General features: G+C 38.3%; 1 protein-coding gene across 2 annotated transcripts in view; it reads right to left on the reverse strand.

The window, feature by feature from the left end:
* ATRNL1 (attractin-like 1) overlaps positions 1 to 18,257 on the reverse strand; it is a 779,810-nt gene that overhangs the window by 438,908 nt on the left and 322,645 nt on the right. For both annotated transcript variants that reach the window (XM_010859292.1, XM_010859293.1), the window contains exon 26: positions 1,653 to 1,731. In XM_010859292.1, the coding sequence (XP_010857594.1) occupies positions 1,653 to 1,731 (79 nt within the window). The remainder of the gene's footprint in view (positions 1 to 1,652; positions 1,732 to 18,257) is intronic.

An 18,257-nucleotide genomic window follows, 5' to 3' on the forward strand; every position in this document is an offset into this window, starting at 1 on the left:
TGAAAAGTGTCAAAGTTTCATAATTAAATGAACAATTCTCAACATTTTTCTCAAATATTTAATAGCTTATAAACTTTAGTCATTAAATATAAACATTCCTACAGTTCTAGGAACCTCTAACTGAGATTAAGCTATATAGTGCAATACAAGAGGAAAGCAAATTCAATTAGAGCACTCACCCAGCTAGTTAATGGCAGAGTTGTACACTGATCTTTCCACAAATGCTATATTTATATAGTTATATTTTATAAACTGTAGAAATCAGATACTTAAACATTGCTAATCATAATGAAGTATGAACCCAATCTCCCTGATTGCTCCTGACCTCTTTTTTAATGAATTAGAGGCATAAAATGTCACTTGTTCTCTTCCATTATGGAAGGTCTTCAAACTGCTTCACTTATTTTTCATTTGTTTTAGCCTTACTGAATCTATACTTTTACCTTAACAAATTGCCTAGCATATGTAGAAGATTTTTGATTTCTACACAGAACTCTTTTTGCAAAATATTTATATATTTACACTTTAAAAACTCCTTTTAAATTGGATTACTTTTTATCATAGCATCATACCAAGTAAATTCTCACTGACACTGCACTGACCATATGCAGAAAATCAGAAAAGTGGAGGTAATTAGGATCAGTAATTTATATGCAGGGAAGTGGTTTCAAGTTTGCAAACATAGGTAGGCACTGGATATTTGAAAACAGAATAATTAAGAAGAACTCATATTATTTACTAATTCTATAGTTTGGAATATTCTGGATTGTTTTTAAACATAATCTTTTATTATATGAAAATAAGTAGGTAAGCAATTATATCTTTGCTATACATCACTGCACAAAATTAAACATATAAAAATATACTGGGCAATGCAACAGCAAATAGAATGCTAATACTACTAATATTAATAGTAATAGGCTGAAATAATATTAATAAAAACAGAAACTTGCTTTTCCATTATATAAAGCATAGAACAATAAATCTACTGTACACATGGGGTCCTCATATTATAATATTTCTTTGCTCTTTTCAATTAACTATTACATACAAAGTTAAGAAACTATATTTGTATATTTATATCATAAGCTGTTGTTCTGTAAGACTATTACATTTTTTATCAATTTTAAGATTATAACAGATACACATGATTAATTCTGCTATAGTAATGTATCATATTGAGGGGCAATACAGACATACTTGGATTATCAGATACCCATGAAATGGAAAAAATTTGAAAATTAAAAAATTCTATGAGATACAAACCAAAAAATTAATATTTATTGCCCAGAACATTCCTTTAAATTTTAAGAGTTATAAAAATAAATTATGTTTTTATAATATAATTACCTAAATTAAAGTGATTGAAGGTTATTTAATCAATAAAACTAATATTTGTATTCACTATAAATTCTAACAGTATTTTTAAAAAAACTGCTTTCAACTAAACAATGCTTCTACACATATGGATTTAAGAAGACGGTGGCAAATTTTGCTCTAAAGCTTAAACAATGCTAGATTGACTCGTTCAATCTTAATAAATGAAATTCATTTGAAAAACTCTATTTGAAAGGAGCATGTCAATTAAGCACTAGAGATCCATATGTTTGTCTGAATCTTTAAACAAAACATTAAGTAAATATTACTATTACCTCTCTCCGCCGAGAAGCCCAACATGTTTGCTTGATCTTCCATACCACAGCAGCCACCAATAATAAAGATAAAAAACAACTAGAAAATAAAACACAAATAAATTTTGCTTTAAACACTTGTAATATATCATGAAATAATAAAAGAATATGTAGAATATTTTTAAATATATTTAACTAACCACTTTGCCTTGGTAAATATTCAAGAGAAAGAAGAGTAAATTAGAAATTTTTAAAACATTCTCAAGTAAAATCAAGGTATACATGTAGAAAAAATTATTTATACTCCTTAAGATACAGTAGAGTCTATCTCTCAGATTTTCTCTGTCAGAAGGAATGTAACTTTATAATTCTGCTGGTTTTACATAGCAATAAATCTATCTAGAATTGGTAAGAGTCATAAATTCTGGCAATTTTATAAATTTAAAGATCACACATTTATTCATTTTAAATTATCAGCAACCAACTTATATCTGAGAATATTCCTATAGTTCTGAACTGAAGATGATCTAGCCCTTTCCCGTCTGCCACTGACCCGGACCGGGGACATTTAAAAACATCTAGATACATATTGCTTTTGAACTGCAATTTTGGAGAAGACTCTGACAGCAAGATCAAACCAGTCAATCCTAAAGGAAATCAGTCCTGAATATTCATTGAAAGGACTGATGCTGAAGCTGAAGCTCCAATTTTTTGGCCACCTGATGTGAAGAACTGACTCACTGGAAAAGACCCTGCTACTGGAAAAGATTGAGGGCAGGATGATAAGGGGACGGCAGAGGATGAGATGGTAGGACAGCATCACGGACTCAATGGACGTGAGTTTGAGCAAACTCCAGGAGATGGTGAAGGACAAGGAAGCCTTGCGTGCTATAGTCCACGGGATCGCAAAGAGTTGGACATGACTTACCAACTGAACAACAAAATACATGTCTGATTATCACAATGGGAGAGAAGTACAACTATACTCTAGTGAGTACAGCCAGGCATGCTACTAAGTATCCTGAAATGCACAGGACTGCCCCCAGTGACAAAGAATTATTCAACCCAAAACATCAGTTGTACTGAAGTTGAGAATCCTTGTATATGCCAATGTGTAAATTAAGAAATAATTCAGGTATACATGTATACCTGTGGTGGATTCATTTTGATATTTGGCAAAACTAATACAATTATGTAAAGTTTAAAAATTAAATAAAATTAAAAAAAAATAATTCAGTTACAATGTATATACATGTGGTCAATATATATGAAGTACAATATGCCATAGACAATGATAATGGAGAATATACATTTTTAGCAGTAATTTGAGACTGATAAATCTCAAAATAACAGATTTATGTGAATATGATTAATCAACCCCAGCCATACATTACTGCTTCTTTTCTCTTTCTTTGCTTTGTGGTCAAAGATTACGCTATCAAAAGATCCAGTTTAGTTCAGTTCAATCTCTCAGTTGTGTCCAACTCTTTGCGATCCCATGAATCGCAGCACGCCAGGCCTCCCTGTCCATCACTAACTCCCAGAGTTCACTCAGACTCACGTCCATCGAGTCGGTGATGCCATCCAGCCATCTCATCCTCTGTCATCCCCTTCTCCTCCTGCCCCCAATCCCTCCCAGCATCGCAGTCTTTTCCAGTGACCCAGAAGGGAGTGGAATAGGGCCACTACAAATTCACTGGCCATTGGTTATTACAAAAAAACCCTGGTCTTCACTGTTAATGATAATTGTTGTATTCATCAATTGATTCACTCATAAGCAGTGTAAATGTTGACACTTTCTTCTCTTGTCAAATCCTTAAATATATTTTTTCTGCTTAAATATATTTTTTCTCCTTGCCTCACTTAGAGATCTTAGAATATCTTTCAATGATGACGACAAAGACAACTCTAACACCGATACACTGAGTAGGAACACATTCCAGATAAGTGATAGGTATGTCACACTGTTCTAAGAACATTTCCAGACAGGATATACTATTCTCATTTTAGAAAAGAACAATCCAGTGCTCAGAGAAGTTCAAAGTAACTTGCTGACAGTCATACAGTGAGTTTAAGTGATAGAGCAAAAATTCAAAATGAGCCAGGTAAGCCTCAAACTCTTTCCTCCCCACCTGTTAGGAACTCTGAGCTTGCACACCATCTCACAACCAGTTGTTCTACATATTCCCCAGGATCAACCACTGAGGTGCCTTTCTGGTTTTTACATAATTGTCTTTCTCCCAAATATTTATAAATCATTTGCTTTGTCTAAATTCAATTTTTCAGAAGTGCTTAAGTCCCACATCTCCTAAAAAATAAGAAGCAATAACCTTATTTTCTTAATCCTGAAGCTTTCTCTAGGTGACTGAGCAAGTGGTCCACATAGCCACTGCCATGTCAATCTTCTCACAACCTAGTCTTATTTAGTATCTTAATAAGTTGGTATCTAATTTTTATACTAATTAAACTGTTAGTATTGATAATTAATGTTTACAAAGTATGCAACATTTTAGTGACTACTTTCCTCACTTTTTAAAAATTAAATAAACTAGTCTTTTCTCTATCAACTAACTTTTACTTCTCAATTGAGAATACCAGCCAACCATTCTTTTCCTTCTGAACACTTTATTTTCTTGGCTTCCTTTCATCCTTCTTGACACACTATGGGGTCAACGAAGGTAGACTGTGTTCCAAATTCCTTGATTTAAACTATGGACATCCCTGAAATTTTGTTCACAAAACCATGTTGCTATCTACTCTTGTTCTCAGATGAAGAGGTCAGTCACTCTCATGGCTTCAACAGAGACTTCAATTGGAATCATTTCCAAATAAAAGTCATTAAACATGCCAACGTGAGAGCATCTTATCATTAGAAGAGACCTATGGTTTTAGAAAAGGCAGAGGACCCGAGATCAAATTGCCAACATCCGCTGGATCATTGAAAAAGCAAGAAAGTTCCAAAAAATATCTATTTTTGCTTTATTGACTATGCCAAAGCCTTTGACTGTGTGGATCACAATAAACTGTGGAAAATTCTGAAAAAGATGGGAATACCAGACCACCTGACCTGCCTCTTGAGAAACCTATATGCGGGTCAGGAAGCAACAGTTAGAATTGGACATGGAACAACAGACTGGTTCCAAATAGGAAAAGGAGTATGTCAAGGCTGTATATTGTCACCCTGCTTATTTAACTTATATGCAGAGTACATCATGAGAAACGTTGGGCTGGAAGAAGCACAAGCTGGAATCAAGATTGCCAGGAGAAACATCGATCACCTCAGATATGCAGATGACACCACCCTTATGGCAGAAAGTGAAGAGGAACTAAAAAGCCTCTTGATGAAAGTGAAAGAGGAGAGTGAAAAAGTTGGCTTAAAGCTCAACATTCAGAAAACAAAGATCATGGCATCTGGTTCCATCACTTCATGGGAAATAGATGGGTAAACAGTGGAAACAGTGTCTTTATTTTAAATAAAACAGACTTTATTTTTTGGGGCTCCAAAATCACTACAGATGGTAATTGCAGCCATGAAATTAAAAGACGCTTACTCCTTGGAAGGAAAGTTATGACCAACCTAGAGAGCATATTCAAAAGCAGAGACATTACTTTGCCAACAAAGGTCCGTCTAGTCAAGGCTGTGGTTTTTCCAGTGGTCATGTATGGATGTGAGAGTTGGACTGTGAAGAAAGCTGAGTGCCGAAGAATTGATGCTTTTGAACTGTGGTGTTGGAGAAGACTCTTGAAAGTCCCCTGGACTGCAAGGAAATCCAACCAGTCCATTTTAAAGGAGATCAGCCCTGGGATTTCTTTGGAAGGAATGATGCTAAAGCTGAAACTCCAGTACTCTGGCCACCTCATGCGAAGAGTTGACTCATTGGAAAAGACTCTGATGCTGGGAGGGATTGGGGGCAGGAGGAGAAGGGGATGACAGAGGATGAGATGGCTGGATGGCATCACCGACTCGATGGACGTGAGTCTGAGTGAACTCCGGGAGTTGGTGATGGACAGGGAGGCCTGGCGTGCTGTGATTCATGGGGTCGCAAAGAGTCGGACACGACTGAGTGACTGAACTGAACTGAACTGCATGAGATTATTTAGTTCAGACTCCCTCCCAGGAAAGAAATTCCCAGCAGAACCCTAGAGCCTAAATAAATATTCATGGTAGCAAAGAAGATGCTGACTTCTGTTAGTGCATTTTATTTTTAAGATAATAGCTCAAACTATGAAATTTTCTATTAACCTGTCTTTCTAACTTTAATTAATCAGTGCTGCTTCTGTCTCTGGGTTACACTGAATCAGTCATTTCTCTCTTCTATATGCTAATACTTCTTTATATAGTTGAAGACACTCACATGATTCCTCTAGCCCAGTGGTCATCAATCAGCAGAGTTTTGCCTTCCAGGGCACATTTGACAGTGGCTGGAGACCTTTTTGGTTGTCAACAGTTGGTGGACACAAGTGGATGCTGATAAATATGCTACAATAGACAGGCCAGTCCACCTCCCCATCAAAAGACTTTCCCCAGCCCAACCCTCCAACACTGTTGAAACCCTGTTCTAGTGTGAATTGCTGGCACAGCAGTTACACTTCCCATGTATTTCCAGGTTAACATGAAACTGTTGAAATACAGTACTGAGAATTGATAATTTATATATAATCTAAGGATCTAGTTATCTGAATTTAAGTCCTACCCTATAAGAATTTTAACATAAGAGATAAATCTGCCATATACAAACTGAACTCAAGAATAACGTTCATAATAAAAGGAACTAACATCTACTGAGTAATATGTACCAAGCACTGCATGACATGTTTCACAAGCATTAATTCTTTCATTACCACAATCACACATGATCTATATTCATTTTAAAGATGAGAAAGTTGAGGGCATGAAGTGTTTATGTAAATTGCCAAAGTTATCAAAGTCTTAAATTGCAAGTCCTCCCCTTTATGTTGCCTTGTCTATTATTTTTCCAGCTAAAATGTCAAAACACATTCAATTTTATCATCCCTTATACTCAGTCGGACGTCACATCTTGCCAACTGTTTCTCTCACAATGTCTGCAGTAGTAGGCAATAGTATAAGCACCAAAATCCATTCATATTTAATGATTAAACACAAGCTAAATACCAATAAAAAGTATTCATATTTGATAACCAGTAATTCACAATATTCTCCCCTCCAGAATAGTTACATGATCAAGGTTCAGTTTAGGACACTAAAGACTTATCAAATTTCTCCATTCGGAACTTAATCTTTCTGATCTAAATTTCATGACACAGGTAAAGAGTGTTACTTTTATAACAATACAGAAAGCCAGTACAAAATTTTTCAGTTTTAATGATTTTTTCTCCTTGAGAAGAGGAGATATACACTTTAGGGGTCTGCATGTTTTCTACGTTAATTCATACTAGATTGGTAATAAAATGTAAACAGAGATTATCCTGATGAGAAATTGGTAAAATCAATAAATAGCTTAAGCAAATTTTCTTCTAATATTCTAATAACCTCCAATAATTAAAAATTCAATAAAAATATATCTCAATTCCTGGCATATAGTAGTTATCATTAAACCTTTACTAACTGAATAAAATTGGTTAATTGATTTGAATATCTTATCATTTTTTCTGAAACTGAACGCCTTTTTTGGCATTATTATCCTCATGGCAAAGTAAATACTTCATAAAGCTTTTTTATTTCTACTAAACTACACAGCAAATAAAACCTACAGTTCTTATTAAAAATCTACATAAAATCCAATTAATTAAGGACTTTCACTTTATTAAAGTGAAGTTGCTCAGTTATGTCTGACTCTTTGCAACCCCATGAACTGTAGCCTACCAGGCTCCTCGATTCATGGGGTTTTCCAGGCAACAGTACTGGAGTGGGTTGCCATTTCCTTCTCCAGGGGATCTGCCTGACCCAGGGATGGAACCCAGGTGTCCCACAGTGTAGGCAGACGCTTTACCATCCAAGCTACCAGGGTAGCTGGTATTCACTTTATTAAACGGCAAACAAATGAAAACACTTAACTTAGACAGCATAATTGAAACATTGCACTCATACTTTGGTGACTGTTAGAAAATGCCAGTACCCACTGACAATCCTGGAAGCCTGAAGAATGACAACATTTTCATCAGTCTAATTTCACTGGTGGCACAGTGCCCTACACACCACTCTGCCCCTTCCACATGTTCCCTTTTGCACACTGAACTTTAAGTGAATGATAAATGAACTTTGTATTATTATTATCTAAAGTGACCAAAATTCTGGGTTTATCTGCTCCAATTAGCTTTTCCCTAATATATTTCTTAGGTCAAAGGTCTTAATGGGCAACATCAAACATCCTTTAATCTAATATTGCAGCAAGTTTGTCAGATAAAAATTAGTTTTGCTGCTGTCTTTCATATCTTGTTTTCTATTGTATTTTACAATAGCTTGATTGTTCCCTGGTATAGGTATTGCAGAGGGAAGCAGGGGTACAGGAAGTAACTGAGCTGTCTTTTTTTTTTTTTAAGCTGTATAACAGTCTAGAAGATGGGAACTATTAAACACCCTTCAAAAAATCCTCCCAATGGAAACAGGAAAAAACAAAAAGAAAAGAAACTCTTAAAAGCAAATGTATAAGCTACAGGGATTTAAAAAAAAAAGGAAACGTAGGAACTCACGGAGAGATATTTGAATAATTTGATTTGAACCTTCATAAAATGGTCATTATGGAAAAGATTGTTAATGTGAAAAAATAAGGAAGTCATTAGGTACTCTCATTTAGGGAAAATTAAAAAGAATTCAAGAAAAGTAACACAGTGTCGTGTAAGGTTATATTGTAAAGCACGGTTTTATTGACAGAGAAATACTCTCTAGTGGTAATCTAGTCAGCCAAATGCAAAAAGAGATAATATTGTCAAGATTTTATAGAAATTTAGGTTAAGTGATCATAAAATTTGTCTTAAATACATTTTTTAAAAGATGCTTTTATTTCTCTGAAAAAAATGTACAAACTAGGGAATTGTTTTGAAATACAGAAACATAATATTACAAAAACTCATTTACTTCTTAATTACTACTATTGCAGAAAATATATTTTAAAGCTTTTAAAAACACCTTCCTAACACTTGAAGGATATTTCTGTCTTAACCAACTAAAATGTTCACAAAGTAAATTATCAACTTAGAATGTAATACATCTGCATATTTAAAAAAATTACTTGTTTCCATCATCATATTGCAAAGATGAAAACCCAGAAAAGCTTAGGGGGTGAAACTGGAGAAGTAATATGTTCACAACATAAATTGCTACAAACTTTCTTGCAGGTTGATAAGCAAGAATTGGACTCTGAAGAAGGCTGAGCGCTGAAGAATTGATGCTTTTGAACTGTGGTGTTGGAGAAGACTCTTGAGAGTCCCTTGGACTGGAAGGAGATCCAACCAGTCCATTCTGAAGGAGATCAGCCCTGGGATTCCTTTGGAAGTAATGATGCTAAAGCTGAAACTCCAGTACTTTGGCCACCTCATGTGAAGAGTTGACTCACTGGAAAAGACTCTGATGCTGGGAGGGATTGGAGGCAAGAGGAGAAGGGGACAACAGAGGATGAGATGGCTGGATGGCATCACTGACTCGATGGACGTGAGTCTCAGTGAACTCTGGGAGTTCGTGATGGACAGGGAGGCCTGGCGTGCTGCGATTCATGGGGTCACAAAGAGTCGGACACGACTGAGCGACTGATCTGATCTGATCTGAAGCAAGCGTTAACTACACTTTAGAAGGCACTGTCAGTTAAGATGATTTTGAATACAAGTAACACAAAATAACACAAAATGGGATAAACGGTCTTGGAATTAAACAGATTTTACACTGTCTCCTATGAACTGAAGTATGTTCTCCCCAAATTCATATTTTTGAAGCCCTAACACCCAACATGACTATATTTGGAGACAGGGGATTCAGGAGCTAATTAGGTTAAATAAAGTCATAAGAGAGGGAACCAGATGTAACAGGATTAGTCTTCCTGCAAGAAGAGACTCTAGAGAGTGTTTTCACTCCCATACTTTCTCCCTCTCCCTTTACTGCCCCCCTGCCCGTCTCTCCCTCTTCCCATGGGTACACACTGAGGAAAGGCCAAGGGAGCATCCAGGGAGAAAGTGGCCATCTGAAAGCCAATAAGTGGCCCACATCAAAAACCAACCATGCCGGCAACCTGGTCTGGGACTTGCTGGCTTCCAGAACTCCGAGATAATAGATTTCTGTTGTTTGCATTCAGTTTCATGTTTGTTACAGCAACATGAGCTAAGACAGATTTTGGGATCAAATATCTACAAACACAGAAACAGCTTTGGAATGGGGAGAAGCTGGGGGGATTTTGAGGTGTACTCTTGAAAAAGCTTTGATTGCTATGAAAGGACCATTGATAGAAACAGACATTAAAGCCAAGTATGATGTAAGCTCAAAAAACAAACAAAAAAAACAAACAGGAAAGCTAAAAAGAAAGCTTCCATTTCTTAGAGAACACATAAATAATCAAGACCAGAATGCTGATATTCATAAGGACATTGAAGGCCATTCTGGTAAAGTTTCAGATGCAAACAAGCAATAGGTTATTGGAAAATGGAGAAAAGGTCATCTTTGTTATAAAATGGCAAAGAACTTGGCTGAACTTTGTTCTAGTGTTTTGTGGAAGGCAGAATTTGAAAGCATTGAAACTGAATATTTAGCATAGAAGGTTCCAGAGTATTGAAGATGTAGCTTTGGTCCTCCTTATTGCTTCAAAGGTTCGTCTAGTCAAGGCTATGGTTTTTCCAGTGGTCATGTATGGATGTGAGAGTTGGACTGTGAAGAAGGCTGAGCGCCGAAAAATTGATGCTTTGGAACTGTGGTGTTGGAGAAGACTCTTGAGAGTCCCTTGGACTGCAAGGAGATCCAACCAGTCCATTCTGACGGAGATCAGCCCTGGGATTTCTTTGGAGGGAATGATGCTAAAGCTGAAACTCCAGTACTTTGGTCACCTCACGCGAAGAGTTGACTCATTGGAAAAGACTCTGATGCTGGGAGCGATTGGGGGCAGGAGGAGAAGGGGATGACAGAGGATGAGATGGCTGGATGGCATCACTGACTTGATGGAAGTGAGTCTCAGTGAACTCTGGGAGTTGGTGAGGGACAGGGAGGCCTGGTGTGCTGCGATTCATGGGGTCGGAAAGAGTCAGACACAACTGAGCGGCTGATCTGATCTGATCTGATCTGATTGCTCATTGGCTTCCCTGGTGGCTCAGAGGTTAAAGTGTCTGCCTGAATGTGGGAGACCGGGGTTCGATCCCTGGGTCAGGAAGATCCCCTGGAGAAGGAAATGGCAACCCACTCCAGTACTCTTGCCTGGAGAATCCCATGGAGCTAGGAGCCTGGGGGCTACAGTCCATGGGGTCGCAAAGAGTCGGACACAACTGAGCGACTTCACTTTCACTTATTGCTTATAGATAAACTCAAGAGGAGAGAGATAAATTGAAGTAGGAATTAATAAGCAAAAGAGAACCAGAATTTGGAGATTTTGAAAATTCTCAGTCTGTCTATATTGCAAAAAAAAAAGGGGGGGGGAGCTTGTTCTGAAGAGAACACTAAGAGTGTGGCTGAAGAACCATTTTATGAAAACATCATGGGTGTGACTCATAGAATTAATCAGCCATTTCAGCGTGAGCCAGGAAAAGAGAAGTGATAATACCAGGGGAGATACCATGAGTTTAAAGGAAACAGAGAAAACAAGATGGAACGAAAGAAGGTGGTAAGGTTTCTTTGATTCTGTAAAATGGGAGCATAAGGCTCTTCAGCTGGAACATGCTTTATCCTTTAAGAAAAGGGAAGAATGACTCCAAAGGTGAATCAGAGATCTTTAGGGCTCCTACTCACACCACAGGCCCAGGGGACAAGAATGGCTGCTCCTCAGTTTCAGAGTGTGGAGTCTGGTTTTGCAGGACCAGGATGCCACCACCAAGGGCCTTGGGGGCAAGGCTGCAGCCACTGCTGCAGCATCAGGGTCACCTCGTCAAGCTACAGCAGCAGGGCCACTCCACAGAGCTATGGGGTGACACTGCCCTCTCGGGGGACCTGGAGGTAGAACACTGAACCAAAGAGGAGTGTTCTCAAATCTTTAAGGTCTGATGGAGCTAGTCTTACGAGGTTTTAGACTTACTTGGGACCCACACGCCTTTCTTCCTTTACTTTTCTTCCTATTGAAGTGGGAATATCTATTCCGTGCCTATCCCACCATGGTATTTTGGAATAATATAACTGGCCTGGTATCACAGGCTCATGACTAGAGAGGAATTTTGCCCGAGGTTAAATGATACCCCCCAATCTCACCCACATTTGATTTAGATGATATTTCGATGAGACTTTAGACTTCAGTGTTGATTCTGGAATGAGTGAAGCCTTTGCGGGTTGTTGGGATTGAATAAATGTACTTTGCATGCAAAAAGGACATGACCTAGGGGGCTAGAGGCAGAATGCTACAAATGCTCCTCCCAAATCTGTATGCTGAAGCCCTAAAGCCCAATGTGATTACATTTAGAAGGAAGAACTTTTGGATGTAACTAAGGCTGTGCATGTGTGCTAAGTCACTTCAGTCATGCCCAACTCTTTGTGACCCTATGGGCTGTAGCTCACCAGGATCCTCTGTCCATGGGATTCTCCAGGCAAGAATATGGGAGTGGGTTGCCAGGCCCTTCTCCAGGGGATCTTCCAGACCCAGGGATCAAATCAGCTTCTCTTTTGTCTCCTGCATTGGCAGGTGGGTACTTCTACCATTAGTGCCACCTGGGAGGCCCCACGTGACTAAGGTTAATGCAGTCATAATGGTGGAGCCCTGAGACAACAGAATTAGTGCCCTTACATCAAAAGGCACCACAGAGCTTGTGCTCTCTGTCCAAGCACTCGTACCAAGAAAAAGGCCAGAAGAACACACACCAAGAAGGCAGTCATCTGCAGGCCAAGAAGAAAGCTCTCACCAGAAGCCAGTTATGCTGGCACTCAGATCTGACTTCCCAGTCTCCAAAACTGTGAGATTATAAAATATCTGTTGTTACAGTCACTCAGTCTGTGTTAGTTGCTTATGGGAGCCTGAACAGACCCTCCTCAAAGTAAAAAAGAAGAATAACTTGCAGGTCTGTTCTGGTCAAGGCTTTGGCTTCATTTCTCTCTGTTTTCTGAACTACATACTCTGTTGTGCATCAGCTTAATTCTCAGGCTTGTTTTCCTCTTAGATACAAAAATGAATGTAGCAGTTCCAGATTTACATCACACACAATCATGCACACCCACTATTCCCCAATCATTTGGTGAACTGAAGGCTTCAGCCCACCCATGACGCTGGTGGGAGATCAATTTCTCCCAAATTGAATCATCACTACACAGCCATGCGGAAGGAATTAAATGAAGTTGGGAAAGAATCCATAAAATCTACTACAGATATCATTTATGAAAAATTTGTAGAAAAATATCAAAATGAACCCCTCAAAATTGCTAACAGACTTAAAAATCTACAGAGGACATTTGTTAACTATACATTCCTTTCTTGAAATATTTTACAGAAAATAGAGTGCTCTAAAGCCTCGCTGGCAAACTATTAAAAAAGCAAGAAACATATCATAAGGAAGACCTTCCTGGTTAACTCCTCCTATTACAAATCATGTACGTGGATAACACCTTAATCTTACAAACTTACACAAAAATTATAAAGGTCAATGTATACAGTATTCTTTTCTACACGCAACTTTTATTTAAAGCACACCTTTTGAAACCTCGTAGATAGGATAAAAAGTTTCAAATACAAAATATTCTAAATATTTTAAAAGAAGTAAACACTGTTTTTAAACAGTTTTCCTAAAACATTAATGCACAGTACACATAGAGAAATGATAAATCCACAGCTCAGTGAATTATCCCAAAGAAAATATCCCCATGTAACCACCACCTGGGGCTTCCCAGGTGGCACCAGTGGTAAAAAGAATCTGCCTGTCAATGCAGAGGACATAAGAGACATGGGTTCCATCTCTGGGCAGGGAAGTTCCCCTGGAGGATGGCATGGCAACTCACTCCAGTATTATTGCCTGGAGAATCCCAAGGACAGAGGAGCCTGGCAGGCTACACTCCACAGGCTTGCAAAGAGTCTGATATGACTGAAGTGACTTGGCACGTTCACAAGCAACCACCCCAGTAAAGAAACAGTACTTTACCCATCCCCTCTTCCTCACAGGTCACTATCAAAAATTTTTAGCACCGCAGTTTGTTTCTGCCTATTTTGAACTTTATACAGATGTAAACTTAAAATATTATTTTATTTCTAGCTTCTTTTGTTCAACACTTTGTTGATGAATATCATCTATATTGTTCTTTGAGGATTAATCTGTTCTTTTTCATTGTTCCATATTCTATTAGTTTTAGGTATTTGGGTTATGCCAAGGTTTTAGCTATTTGAAATGCACTATTACAAATGTGTTTAATGTGATCTTTGATGGAATGGAATAGCTGGATCAACATAGGATATGTAAACTCAATTTTACAATATAGTCACATTATTTTCAAAGTTGCTGCACAAACTTCTAGACTGCCAGAAGTGTTTACAGTTCCACGACTACTCCAACATTTGATCTGGACAGTCAACAAATGTCCATATAGTCAAAGGCATGGTTTGTCCAGTAGTCATGTATGGATATGAGAGCTGGCCCATAAAAAAAGGCTGAGTGCTGAAGAATTGATCCCTTTGAACTGTGGTGTTGGAGAAGACACTTAAAAGTCCCTTGAACTGCAAGGAGATCAAACCAGTCAATCCTAAAGGAAATCAACACTGAATATTCATTTGAAAGACTGATGCTGAAGCTGAAGCTCCAATACTTTGGCCACCTGATACAAAGAGCCAACTCTTTGGAAAAGACCCTCCTGCTGGGAAAGACTGAAGATAGGAGGAAAAGGGGGCAATACAGGATGAGATGGTTGGATGGTATCACCGACTCAATGGACATGAGTTTGAGTAAACTCCAGGAGATGGTGAAGGACAGGGAAGTCTGGCGTGCTGCAATCCACGGGGTCACAAAGATTTGTACACAACTGAGTGACTAACAACAAAATTTTGTTCTTTCCAGCCACTATGACAGATGAACAATAAACAGTATTACATTGTGGTTTTAATTTGCATTCCCTGATAAAAACTAAATGGAGTGCCTTTTGATATTTTGTTAGCCACTTTTATATCTTTTTTCACGAAGTGCTTGTTCAAGTCTATTGCCATTTTAGGGGAGCAGTAATGAGATTTAAGACTGTTTTTTCTTTACTTACACGTTATACATTGTGACTATAAGGCCTTTGTCCTTTATATAGGATGTGAGTATTTTGTAGTACTGGATGGCTTGCTTTCGCATGATGCTAAAGACATCTTCTGATGACAAAAATTGTTAGTTTTACTGTAATTTTATTGATGTGCTTTGTGTGTTCTGTTTATTTCTAAGGATGTGAAGAATTCCCATATTATTCTCTAGATACTTCATTGTTTTCCCTTTCTTCCTGGAATTTATTTTTATTATTAGTATGAGGTAGAAGTCAAATGGTACTTTTCTCAATATGGATGGTTAACAGATCCAGTAATAATAAAGTTTTTCTTAAAAGATATGAATAAATATTGACAGACACTCGCTGACTTGCTAACCAAGCTGAAGAATGGCCCACTTCCATCACAGCCCTCTCTGATGTATCAAACTTACAGAGGGACAGAGGTCTTACTTTATCCTATAGAGATGTTGGTATTATTATAGAGATATTTTATTTTAGGTATCAGTAGGCTGTGCTTACAATGTACCCAAAGCTTTTTCAGTTCTATTTGAGTCTGTCCTGTGGATTCTGTCTTAAGGCCTGGGAAGAGTTCTAACCATTAGCCTCTTCTTAAATTTTTTGGTATGCTAATTAGGAAAAGAGCCTCACATGGAAGATTCCAGAAGTTCACCTTTCACTTCAGTTCAGCTCAGTCGATCAGTCGTTTCCAACTCTTTACAACAGACCCCATGGGCTGCATGCAGCACACCAGGCTTCATCCTCTGCCATCTGCTTCTCCTCCCGCCCTCAACCTTTCCCATCATCAGGGTCTTTTTCAATGAGTCAGGTTTTTGCATCAGAGGGCCAAAGTATTGGAGCTTCAGCTTCAGCATCAGTCCTTCCAATGAATATTCAGAACTGATTTCCTTTAGGATTGACTGGTTTGATCTTTTTGCTGTTCAAGGGACTCTTAGGAGTCTTCTCCCACATCACGATTCAAGAGCATCAATTCTTTGGTGCTCAGCTTTCTTTATGGTCCAACTCTCACATCCATACATGACTACTAGAAAAACCATAACTTTGACTATACAGACCTTTGTTGTATAAAGTTCAACTTTCTGGGATGGCTTTTCTCTCTCTGATATTTCCCAAATTTTTTCTGGACTTCACTTTGCCTTCCTCTGGCACGTAACTACCCACTTCTGTGACTGGACCACACTCTGCGTTGGGAGGACAGAGAAGAGGGAAAAGCGATGGACTTGTGTAGACGCTTACGATCACAGTTCCACATCACCTGGAAGACTCACACCTCTTGGAGATCTTGCTCTAGCAGCTTTCCCCTCCCAGGCATTTTAGCTGCAGCTAATGTCACTGCCTCAAGGCTGCTTGGAATTGGGGATGAGTAAATTTCTGAAAAGAAAGGAAAATTGGGGGGTGGATCTCCCCTACTCTCTTTGTAGCTTTAATAATTTCCTGTTCCACAGCATAAGTCAGAAATAGAGGATTTGGGGACTTCCCCTGCACTCCAGTGGTTAAGACTTTGCCTTCCATGGCACCTGGGTGCAGGTTTGATCCCTGCTCAGGGAAACCTGCGGCTCCCAGGTTCCATATGCCACAGGCGTGACCAAAAATTAAAAAAAAAAAAGAACTGGAGGATTTTTCCAGGATGTTTTCTGTCTAGACCACAATAGTCACTTTAAGTTTTCACACCACATTAAGGCTGAAGTCAGAGGAGACTGGAGGGGAGAAACCATTAACTTTCAAACATTTCAGGGTGTTTCTGAATTTTGGTGTTCTTCCCTGATCTGTCCAATGAAACTACCCAAGCACATCATCCAGGTTTTATAGTTGAGACCAGTGGGACATAAAGAGAGATGTATGGTTATATAGTGTTTCCTGGGACTGGAAACTAGATGATGAATTGATTTTTGACAGAGTTTCAAAGGCATTTCAAAAGGAAAGACCAGTCTTTTAAAGATATTCAATGTCAGCCATTAGAGAAATGCAGATTAAAATGATAAGATACTACCACAGGGGCTTCCCTGATGGCTCAGGCGGTAAACAATGTGCCTGCAATGCGGGAGACCAGAGTTCAATCCCTGGGTCAGGAAGATCCCCTGGAGAAAGGCATGGCAACCCACTCCAGTATTCTTGCCTGGGAAATCCCATGGACAAGGAACCTGGAGGGCTACGCAATGAGTCAGAAAATACTGAGCAACTAACAAGATACTACCACATCTGAATGGCTAAAATAAAAAAAATTCTGACAGTACTAAGTATTGAGGATTTGAAACAACCAAAACCCTCATACTTTCTTAGTGGCAAAGCAAAATGATACAGTCACTCTGAAAAAAATAGTTGCAGTTATTATAAAGATAAATATACATTTACCAAATGATTCAGCAATCTCACTTCCACTAAAGAAAGTTTCTTTAATCTCACTAAAGAAACAAAAACTTATGTGTGCACAATCCCCTACAAGTTATGTATGTTGTCCAGGGCAGCATTATTCATAGTTGCCAAAAAGTGTAACAAGTCATATCTATCCAAGGGTGGATGAATAAATAAGACTGGAGTCTATTCATTCAATGGAATACCACTTAACAACAAAAATGAAATGAACTACTGATGGAAAAAAAATCAACTTGGATAAATCTTAAAAGGAGTATGTCAATGGAAAGTAATCAGTCTCAGGAGATAACATACTGTATGTTTCCATGAACATGACATTCTGGAAAAGGCAAAACTCTAGTGACAGGGTACCAGCCAATAGGTGCCAGGATTTATGGATGAAGAAAAAGCATCAGTGTAAAGGAGGCCCTATGAAGGATTCCTTGACATTCTGGAACTGGCCTATGGTAGAGCTGATGATTACAAGAAACTAAAAAGCAAGAGAGCTCCAGAAAAACATCTATTTCTGCTTTATTGACTATGCCAAGCCTTTGACTGTGTGGATCACAATAAACTGTGGAAAATTCTGAAAGAGATGGGAATACCAGACCACCTGACCTGCCTCTTGAGAAATGTGTATGCAGGTTAGGAAGCAACAGTTAGAACTGGACATGGAACAACAGACTGGTTCCAAATAGGAAAAGGAGTACATCAAGGTTGTATATTGTACCCTGCTTATTTAACTTATATGCAGAGTACATCATGAGAAACGCTGGACTGGAAGAAGCACAAGCTGGAATCAAGATTTCCAGGAGAAATATCAATAACCTCAGATATGCAGATGATACCACCCTTATGGCAGAAAGTGAAGAGGAACTAAAAAGCCTCTTGATGAAAGCGAAAGAGGAGAGTGAAAAAGTTGGCTTAAAGCTCAACATTCAGAA

Source organism: Bison bison, unplaced genomic scaffold, assembly GCF_000754665.1.
Source record: "Bison bison bison isolate TAMUID 2011002044 unplaced genomic scaffold, Bison_UMD1.0 scf7180017864456, whole genome shotgun sequence".
NCBI classification, from domain to species: Eukaryota; Metazoa; Chordata; class Mammalia; order Artiodactyla; family Bovidae; genus Bison; species Bison bison.